The sequence below is a fragment of the Juglans microcarpa x Juglans regia genome, chromosome 4D (assembly GCF_004785595.1).
Source record: "Juglans microcarpa x Juglans regia isolate MS1-56 chromosome 4D, Jm3101_v1.0, whole genome shotgun sequence".
NCBI classification, from domain to species: Eukaryota; Viridiplantae; Streptophyta; class Magnoliopsida; order Fagales; family Juglandaceae; genus Juglans; species Juglans microcarpa x Juglans regia.
The window spans coordinates 35,435,192-35,445,495 of record NC_054600.1 but is presented as its reverse complement, the minus strand read 5'-3'; the positions used below and the strand labels follow the sequence as shown (position 1 = coordinate 35,445,495).

At 35.5% G+C, this 10,304-nt stretch overlaps 2 protein-coding genes across 7 annotated transcripts; one reads left to right on the top strand and one right to left on the bottom strand.

Moving 5' to 3' along the window:
• Positions 1-523: 523 nt before the first annotated feature.
• LOC121259909 lies at positions 524-2,356 on the top strand. The gene is made up of 3 exons (XM_041161714.1): positions 524-1,815; positions 1,894-1,951; positions 2,040-2,356. The coding sequence occupies exons 1-3, from the start codon at positions 622-624 to the stop codon at positions 2,192-2,194; spliced, it is 1,407 nt and encodes a 468-aa protein (XP_041017648.1). The 5' UTR covers positions 524-621; the 3' UTR covers positions 2,195-2,356.
• Positions 2,357-2,836: 480 nt separating this feature from the next.
• On the bottom strand, positions 2,837-7,534 carry LOC121259907 (transcription factor bHLH80). 6 transcript variants are annotated; one of them, XR_005939651.1, is made up of 7 exons: positions 6,999-7,523; positions 6,559-6,702; positions 6,379-6,444; positions 5,164-5,226; positions 3,811-4,018; positions 3,447-3,515; positions 2,996-3,133 (listed from the first exon to the last, which is right to left on the bottom strand). XR_005939651.1 is itself a non-coding variant. In XM_041161713.1 (5 exons), the coding sequence occupies exons 1-5, from the start codon at positions 7,467-7,469 to the stop codon at positions 3,086-3,088; spliced, it is 798 nt and encodes a 265-aa protein (XP_041017647.1). In that variant the 5' UTR covers positions 7,470-7,534; the 3' UTR covers positions 2,837-3,085. The 6 variants fall into 6 exon arrangements, 3 of the variants coding, with proteins under 3 accessions (XP_041017647.1, XP_041017645.1, XP_041017646.1); XR_005939652.1 differs by lacking the exon at positions 5,164-5,226; XM_041161713.1 differs by lacking the exons at positions 3,811-4,018; positions 5,164-5,226 and having other exon boundaries at positions 2,837-3,133; positions 6,999-7,534.
• Positions 7,535-10,304: the final 2,770 nt, after the last annotated feature.

Genomic DNA, 10,304 nt, shown 5'->3' with positions numbered 1-10,304 from the left:
CCTTCGTAGGGTATATGGATGTTTTTCATAGAGTGTAGAGTGTGGGATGGTGAATAGTGACTGATAAGAAGAATTTTTCTTTAATATATATCTTAACGCTCTCTCACACGTGGAATTTTTATTCAATGAGTGAATCCAACACGTTGAGTATTTAATTAAATGAAGGAAATTATATAGTTAAAGTTCGAACTCAAAATTTCTATTCTGATACCATGTAAATTTATTATTTATCCTAAACAACCAATAAGAATAAATAAATTTTATTATTTAATTTATATCTTAAGAATCACCACTAGTCATGAATTATAATTAGTTGGAACATATATTAGAACAGCTGGACTCGGCAAAACAACCATCGAAACATTCATTCGACACCCTTCTGGCCGGCCCTATCACAACTACTACTTAAAGTAAGGCCCTGCAAATTCGACACGCAGATAGACTACGTGTGCATGCAGTGATGCACACCCACACACGTCACTTGAACTCAACCGCAACGTGCTAGCTACCTCCCCACCGCAAAATCTAGCAATTAACTCAACTTCCACATCATACCATTATTACTTACCAAGCCTCTGATTCAAATTAAACCGGAAGATCAATAGAAACAAATTAAGATCGATGATGAACCTGTTGTCCTTTTGTCTCCTTCTCACTTCACTGGCAGCAGCCGGAGTGTGGTCTCCAAGCCCAGAGCGGCAGAAGCAGAGGCAAGGAGATGGTCAGGACGTGATAGTGAAAGAAGGCCATAGAACGATTGTTGTTGAGTATGAACAAGATGGCCAGCCTAACACCATAGTCTCTATCTCACCAGAGCAACACCACATACGCAAGCCCGATTCTATTGCCAGCGCTGAAGGGGGCATCTCATCCGCCGCATCGGGTATGGTAGAAAACGTTAAGGAGAATATAAAAGAAGCCTCCTCATTCCTTCCGAATCTCGGCCAAGGCCTTTCACAGTCGTCTGAAAACGGTGAGATCAGAGAGAGCTATGTCACTCATAAGGAGCTCATATGCGACGCCTTAGGCAAATGCAAGCACAAGATAGCAAGTGCAATGGGTAAGGCTAAAGAGATGGTTTCTAAGACGGCACACGAGGCGATTGACAAGACGAAGGAGGTGGCACATGAAGCAAAAGAAGAGGCAAAGGAGAAGGCACGCGAGGTTGGAGAGGCTGCAGGGCACACATTAGGTAAATCGAAAGAAACGGTACCCAGGAAAGCTCGCGAGGTTGAAGAACGCGTTAAAGAGTGTGTAAAGGATGCAAAGGACATTACCAAGACGATTGGAGAGGATATAGCCAGGAACGTGTCAGATAGAGTGGAGATGGCTAAAGAAGATGTGGTGGAGAAGGCCAAAGAAGCCAAGCAGACGGCAGAGCACGCTGCGGACAAGTTAAAGACTGATCAGAGTAAGAAGAAATTGAGTTGGAAATTCGAGCGAGGACGAGAGGTTGGGCGTGATGCTGCCAAGTACGTGAAGTCCCCGGAGACAATGAGTTGCTTGATGTGTGTGATCAACTTACTGGGGTTGGCCACGGCTTACGGGATGTGCGTCTGGGTTACATTCATTTCGAGCTATATACTGGCCGGGGTCCTTCCGAGGCAGCAGTTCGGGATAGTTCAGAGCAAGATATATCCTGTGTATTTCAGTACCATGGCTGTTAGCATCGGGGCGTCTTTGATGGGGCTCTTGTTGGGCAATACGAAGAGTTTGTTCTCAAGTAAAGCCGAAAGGTTTCAAGGCTATTATCTATTGGCCTCGCTTTTGATGGTTTTCTTCAATATGCTTTTCTTGGAGCCACGAGCCACTAAGGTATATATCTCAAATATCTTTACATCCCTTGCTAAATTCACTAGCAAAAGTTTCATTTCTCTCTGTTGTAAAATACAGATCATGTTTGAGAGGATAAAGATGGAGAAGGAAGAAGGAAGAGAGAGAGGAACTGACTGCTGAACCTAAGCGGGCCTCTGAGCGGCAACAAGATGCTGATCCTGCCGCTTCAACCACAACTACAACTGCACCCTCACTTGAAGGAGCAGAGCAGGAAATTATCAGGATTCGGATTGTTAGATTAAATGACAAGCTTAAGAAGTTAAACACCTACTCGTCTTTCCTCAACATCCTGACCTTGATGGCTCTCAGTTGGCATCTCGTTTACCTAGGCCAGCGTCCTCAGTACTTGACCTGCTAATGGAAGTGTTGTTTTGTATATATGCTGCTCTCTCTCTCTCTCTCTCTCTCTATATATATATATATATATATATAAATGATCTGTTCTTCCCGTGTATATATATATGTGATACTTGTGCTCTAGGTTGTGACATGGACGGAAATACATGAGAAACTTTCTTAATATTGCATGTAATGTTAGAAAGAGATTTTGCACAGAAAATCCAAGGCAATGTTCGGCTTCTGATTTTTTTATAACGTTACACCTGGATAGCAAATTCACGCTTTGGATTAGAAGGGGAGCTCAAAACTCTCCGATTGAGGGATCTTCAATTAAGCTGGAGGAATATCATTTCCCTTTACATAAAACGTTGCCCCGTCAATAGAAGATTGCAAAACTATCAACTTGAAACACTTCACTTGGAATCGACAACTGCAAAATGGAATGATGATCGTAAATATTTTCTTCTTTACTCTTTAGGGAGGATCTTATCCATCCCAATATACATATATATAAATATATATATATATATTTATAACTTCTGGTAATTAGTGAACACAATGGTTTCAGAAAATATAAATTTTCCACTTATTTCCGTAAACATGGAAGTGACTATGAAAGAAATACATCATCTTAAAAAAGGAAGTTGGGGCAACAGCAATTGGGAAAAAAAATGCATTATTTGCAACTACAACATTTTTTTCCAAGTCGGAATTACAGACCCAATTATAGACTCAATTATTGAACCTGAAATCTACATATCAAAGAGGATTGTGCTTGATCTTGTAATTACAAAGCGTATATTTGAGAGCACAGAGAATATTAATGGCAAATCAATATGGCGAACCTTGACTGAATCCTCAAAAATCATATAATTACACAATTCTGGGAGCTATTTTAATACTCTTGTGCTTAATCCTTGGCTATGCATTTGCATTTCTGCTGATGATCGGAGAGTTCCTGCAATGTTCCGGAAGTCTCGATTTGTGAACAATATGCATTCTGTTTTGTACTTAAGTCAATCACCATACACAATCAAATCGTGTATATATATATATATATATATATATATATATATTTTTTATTCTCAAACGCATACCTCTCAGCATCTAATCATTTTCCTAGAAGAAGGGGAAGAAAAAGAACATTTGGGTTTGCCAGCTACGTAAAATAAAATGGCAATCCCAACAAAATCTCACAATTTCATTCATCTGCCTGTATATCTTATTATAAACTCAAAAAATCTTTCAAAGTTGCTCAAAGCAGGGAGTACCTGAATCTGCTTTTGAAGAAACTTAACATACTCCACCGCTTCTTCTAACATATCTGCAGTGTTTATTTGCTGCAAATTACAATGAACATGCCAAAATAAATAATTGCTGCTAAATCCTAAAGATTCAGAAGCATAAATTTATATCTCCATTATCACCTTGCTTGTTAATCAAGATGCAGCAAGTGATTTAAAAGAAACAACCCACCACTCATTAAAATATTAACCCTTCAGTTTTTGTCCACATACTTTTTAACCTTCAGGCATGCATATGACTGGTTAACCACAATCTAAATCAACAAAATAAACACATTGCTTTGAAAACTCCATCTATGCCATCTAACTTTTCTCCAGCCATGCAACTTACCGAGTGTGAATGGAAGGAGGAAGGACGTTGTCTCTAACATTGGGTAAAAAACTAAATGCAGTGAGGTTTAGCACATTGGGGGGTGGGGTTAGGTAAGAGCCATAGTCTTTGGCCATCCATAAAGTAAGAACAAAAGTCTTCTTTCAATCCACCAATATGCCAGGTTTTGCACATTAAGGACCATTTAAAGCTCTCTCTTGCCTTTTACCTGTAGCAGACATGTCCATCATTCCCAGCTTGTTTCAAATATTTTTAAAATGATTATTTTTAAGAATAATTCTATTTGAAGGCATTTACCTACACCACATACCATCAACATGGCATAATTTAATTTGGAAGATCAATTTTAAAATTTGAATCTTACAAATCAAAATATGCCATGTGGATGGTGTGTGGTGTACGTAAATGCCTTCAAATAGCACTACTCTATTTTTAATCACCAGCAATTCCTAATTGATCACATGATCTACCAATAACGTTTTAATTTCCACATGAACGTGTTTGATTTTCTTTCAAGAACACCAGTTCATGTACTCTGGGAAAGATCTTACTATGCATCCCATGCGCTGTATGGGACATGACCCTGTACGAACTACGCCACTTATGCATGACTATATCTCGCCACCGCATTATTGGATGTTCCATTCCAAGCAACAACATTACATCCTACATAGGTACAAAGTTCATCTATGGACCTCCCATCAAGGTGATCGCTAGCCTAGTCCAAATTTGGAGAAGCAACAGTGGATTTCCCTTGTTAAGAAGTCCACACTTTCCACTTTGGGAGTAGCAATAATATGACCCAAGCAAGGAGCATCCTTTATAAACATCAAGGTAGGACGCACAACATGCCGATTAGTTTGGATGAACTAACTACGAAAACAACCAAAATTATGTCAGTCATAATCAAGTAACCATGAGCCACTATTTCAATTTCTGAGAAACTTGACTACTGGTAATCTAAGCCTAAATTGTCTTACCCAGCAGAACTTGGGGGACGTACATACGTAAACAGAGGCCCTTCAAATACAAACTTTACCAAGCAATGGGAAGTTCTCATCCCACCAAGACTAACAGCAAATGCTCCTGAGGTCAAAATGCAGCCTGGACAGAAACTTGTAATTCCTCTCTCCATCATTAGAAGCCAAAGGATGATACTGGTTAAAATCATCAAGCATTCCCCCAAATCGACACTAATAAGGCCTAATCCAATTATCTCAACTTTAAAATATTTCCTGAATTGTCCTCAAAGCATGACGATAGCTTGCAGAAGGATCCATGATTTTTCATATGATAGTGAACTATTGTCGAAAATTTTTATCATCTCATGGTAAAGAGTGAATCAGGATTAACCTCTTAACTTTTTCATTACACTGACGCATCACCAGCTTAAGCCACAATAAATAATGCACAAATCTGTTTCCATTATCAAACTCAGAAATAGGACATATCGTGAGAAAGCTACAAGAATCAGCCATCACAAACAGCATTATATATGCCATCCACATGACTAATTACCAACAAATAGCTTAGATAAAGAACAAACTAGCCACAACACAACACAAAAAGTCAACTGACTGTTTCAATTTTAAATTGCATTTGCAAACATTCACAAGATATTTTGAAATAAACAAAGGACACAAACCAAGGCCTTGTAAGCTTTGAACACAATCAAAGATTAGAAAAAAAAAAACCGCTGAGGGCATCACAATTGTGACCAAACAAACTAGATTCAGAACGAGATCAAGTGCTATTCAACAGTTGAAAAAAAGAGGTTTGGCATATCCATGACACAAAAACCTAAACTAGAATCACTGGGATATTATGTAAAGGTATTAGGCCGTGCTAATGTATGTTAATGGAGCTGAAGCCCTGCAGATATAATAGTCCAGGCAGACAGCCCTAGAGTCCTTAAAAATGATATAGGACCAACAGCATCTGACTTTCTTTCTTTCTTTTGATCGACTGTTTTGAGTTCTTCTGGAGGTGGGGGAGATACAATGAGAAAAGACATAATGGGATGGATGGTCACAACAAAGAGAGCTTCGCTCTAGATATTACTTAAAATTTATCAAGTACAATTTGGCTTCCTTAATACACTAGTTTCTTGCTTATTACTTATCATATGTAAGTATTCTTTAAATAATCAACAATACATCACACATACATGCAGAGAGGGAATTTGTGGAAGCCAAGGGAGTCCATGGCCCCCAAAACCACCTGATTAGAATTTTTAATCTGACGTATATTATGGATTGGATGGATGGAAAATTTCCTCGGACCATTATAAAAATCTATTTCACATGGACTGTTGCCAAACAAACAGAATCCTTTGCTCTGGCTCCCTCATCTACAGTTTCCTGGATCAGTTGCTGTGAACAACACTTATTACAGTCCATTTGCTCAAATATGTTTTCCAGTTAGATTCAATTTACAATGCAACTTAGGATCACACTATTATTTATATGAAGCGTATCAAACTATATTTTCCCTTGAAATCAAGCATTTAATGGTGTAGAATATAGTAAAGAAAAGACATTTCCGATTAGTTGTAATTTTGAGAATTACCTTATCCATGTTGGGCACCAGTTCCTGAAGCTTCCTTATGCGATCACTTATTCGTGTTCTTCGTACCTAAGCCAAAAGAGAGGGGGAGGCAAAGGAAACTTTATTTAGGACTAAACATAAACACTTAAAAGTCTTTCTAGATAACATCCAATAATGCAGCAACAAAGTAATCAGTCTCACCCTCTCTGCGATGCTACGGGGATGTGTAGCACAACCACGCTTTGCCCGAACCCGGCAAGGAACTGAATCCTCCAAAAGATTTTCCATCTCCATATCTCTTAGACCACCCACCCCATCAGGTCCCTGACCGCTTTGCTCCCCTTTCTACCCCAAAATAAGATTGGAAAGAATAAGTCAAAAACATTGTACAACTCTATATTAACAGTCAAATTAGCGTAGGTTTAATATTCAACTACCCAATGGTATATCAACATATTCTAAAATCTCATATATACCACACTCAACACTCTCCAATACACCCAAAAAAGACACAATCAACAAAAGCGAATAATACAAATCTTGTTTCTTTGTTTTGCTTATTATTAGTCTTCTCTCGTATCAAATCACACACAATAAAAAGAAACCCACATTTAGCTTCAAATAATAAACAAACAGCGTACCGGCCGAGATGAAAAATTTGCTGCAGTCAAGTGCTGGGCTTCAACCTCCCTCGCCCGCTTACTACCGGGAGGAGTGTCGATATTGTGCGACACATAGTTGTAATTTTCTGGAATACGAAAGTTGGAGAAGTAGCCTGCAGACCCAAGACTCGAATTCTGAAGCAACTCAGCTGGAGAGCTATTCTGCCTGAAGATGCCGGGGGAGGAACCGGAGTCAAAGAGGCCGGGATCTGCGGAGGAAGAATCAAAGGTGGCGGAGTCTTCTCTGGAAGTGGGAGTGGGAGTGCAAGAGTTGGAAGCTGCAAGTAACTGAGTTAAACTCTGGTTGGGCTTTAGGGGGTCTTCTTCGTCGTCCTCGAGAAGTGCCTCTAACCAGCTGGCGGGAGCAGAGCGGAAGCGGGCGAGTCCACCACGACTCAGTTCACCACCACCACCAGTGCTGCCACTTGTACCGGCAGGCGTCGGTCGCATCTGGGACGAGGGGGGGTTTGTATTCTTTTTCTGGCTTGAGGCTACAAAGGAGCTTCTAAATTAAGGAAAGAAACCCTTCTTTTAATAGTACTTTGAATTATATATTCATTTTTCTGCCCTCTGTTTCTTCTGTTTTTGCTTTTTATGGGTTATCTTGGTAGCTCAGTTCACGGTCTTCTCTTTCTTTTTTGGTTTTGATTTTATAAATGGCAGTTAGCTGCATTTATTGTCATTTCTTAAAAATAAAATTCCGATGTAACCCAGGTGGAGGTGTTCACATTACCTTATTTTCGATAGCCCATATACCGTAAGGGTGAGGTAAAAGCGGTTTAACCCATCAAATTATGTATCAATATTTACATAATTTTTTTATTAAAATTAAAATTAAAATTAAAATTAAAATTTGAGAGAAAAATAATTTTTTATTTAATTTTTATTATTTTATTAAATAAATATCTTATATTTAATATTAATATACGATTTCATGCACGAAATCATTTGGAAGAAGACCGACAATATTTCTGTTCGGGAGCGAGCCAACGGTAATTAATTAGAGATGAAAGGGCAGAGATAGGTGCACCACGTAAAAGGATGGAAGGGCTCCTGTTGTGAGAGGATGGAAGAGCAGCACGCATATAGTCCTCTTTTTTTTCTCTTTTTTTTTTTTTTGTCCGTAACGTTGAGAGAGACTGGATTCTGAAAAGTCTAATCATCTCATTTTATTTTATCTTAATATTTAAATATATAATATTTTTTAATTTAAAATTTAAAATTTTTCATCACTTAATTATTATAACTTTTCTATACTTTCAAATAAAATTTAAAAAATAATTTAATTTTTTTAAATTTCAAAATAAAAATTATATTAAAAAATTATATTTTATCCATTTTTTAACTTTATAATTTTTTATTTAACATTTTTTCTCTATTTTTCTAAGATTTCATAAAGATTTTTATTACTATTCAAAAATTATCTTATTATTATTCATAGATTTCTTATATCATCTTATATGTATAATCAAACGAGGTACAGAAGAAAATAGCTTCAGAAGCCTTTTCTTCATTATTTTTTTTATAAAATGATAAGTCTATAATTAGTTTACAACTATTTTACAACTGTATTTAAAATAAAGATAGTAATGTAAAATTTTTAATGAAATGATACGATTATATTAACTGATTTAAAACGAATTGTAAAATATATGAAAAAAAATTACAAGTATAGCATTACCCTATTTTTTTCAAAAAAAGCCTTGCTCATATGCACTGCGTATAAATTGGCATCACGATTCACGGCTGCTCTTGGAGCTTTGTTATAGTTATTAAAATATTTTATATAGCATATTTTTGTTCTTTATACTTGATTATATATAATAATAATAATAATAATAATAATACATTACTAAAGTCTGATTCTATTTATAAGAATTTAAGTAACACGTTGCACACATACTAACAGTATAAACACAGTTTTTTCTTATCTTTTAGAGGCTATAAATATTCTTTTTAAAAATTTAAATAGAGTACCACAAAAATAATAAATGTAAAGGTATTTGAATATATTTGAGCTGTGTCAATCTTTTATACAAATTATCATTTAATAACATTTACTAACGGCCATTTAATAAATGAATTAAGCTGAACTTAGATTTGACTTAATTGATCTTGAACAACTTGTCCATTAATTTTATTTATTGATTAATGATATACGTATAATTATCTTACAACTATTTTACAACTTATTTTCAAACAACTACTGAAATCATGCTACTTTATTAAAAATAAATTTTAATATTACAAAACAAAACTGTCCTCAATTTAATGTAGAGTTTTAAAAAAGTTGTAAAATAATTGTAAGGTTATAATTTTCCATTTCTTTTTTAACAAAGTCCGGGTTTGTTTATCAAGTTTATGTACATTATGAGGTTATTTTGAATCTTTTGTGGGTTGCGAGAACAATTTTAAATTCGAGAGGGTGACTAATGAAATGGATTTTTTTTTTTTTTTTTTTTTTTTGGGTTTTGGATCAAGATTTTTTTTTTTTTCAAAGTTTTTATTAAAGGATGAGAGGGGGAGGGAGATTTTAAATCTTTTGGAGGCTATGACCTCCCAAGTCTACACGTGGCTTTACCAATGCTTAAGAACGTAAATATCATGCTGTCAAAAAAAAAAAAAGAAAAAAGAACGTAAAGATCATAATTTGTAAGAATTTTAATTTTTTATGTTTTGTTTTTAGCTTAATTTATACGGTAAAAATAAAATGTATAGTTTAATTCTAACTTATGACAGCCGATGAGTTAATATTTTTCTAAATGTAAGGGTGTCCATATGTGACACGATCTGTGAATTCAACACGAATACGATATCAAATTAGCGGATTCAAATTTGATGTTAATAGGTTCGAGTCAAAATGGATTAACCCATTAAGACATGACTTATTAACAGGTCAACCCGTTTCACATGAAATAAACCTATTTTGATCTGTTTAGATTTTATTTCAAAATTAAAATTTTATTATTGTTAACTCGTAATATTGATATTTCATAGTATACTTATGTTTTTATTGTAATTTTAGACCTATGCTCATATTTATTATTGTATGGTTTGTAATATTGGTTTTATTATATGTTAAAATTTGAAAAATATTGATATATATTTGTTAAGATATTGTGGCTACTAGTAAATATAGATTTTAACTTTTTATGTGAAATTATGTTAATCAAGTCAAACGAGTTATGTATGTTAGTTCATTCACATGAAAATGGTTTAAGGTGCGGTTTGGATATTGAAATGAGATGAAATGATTTTAGATAAAAGTTAAATAAAATATTTTTA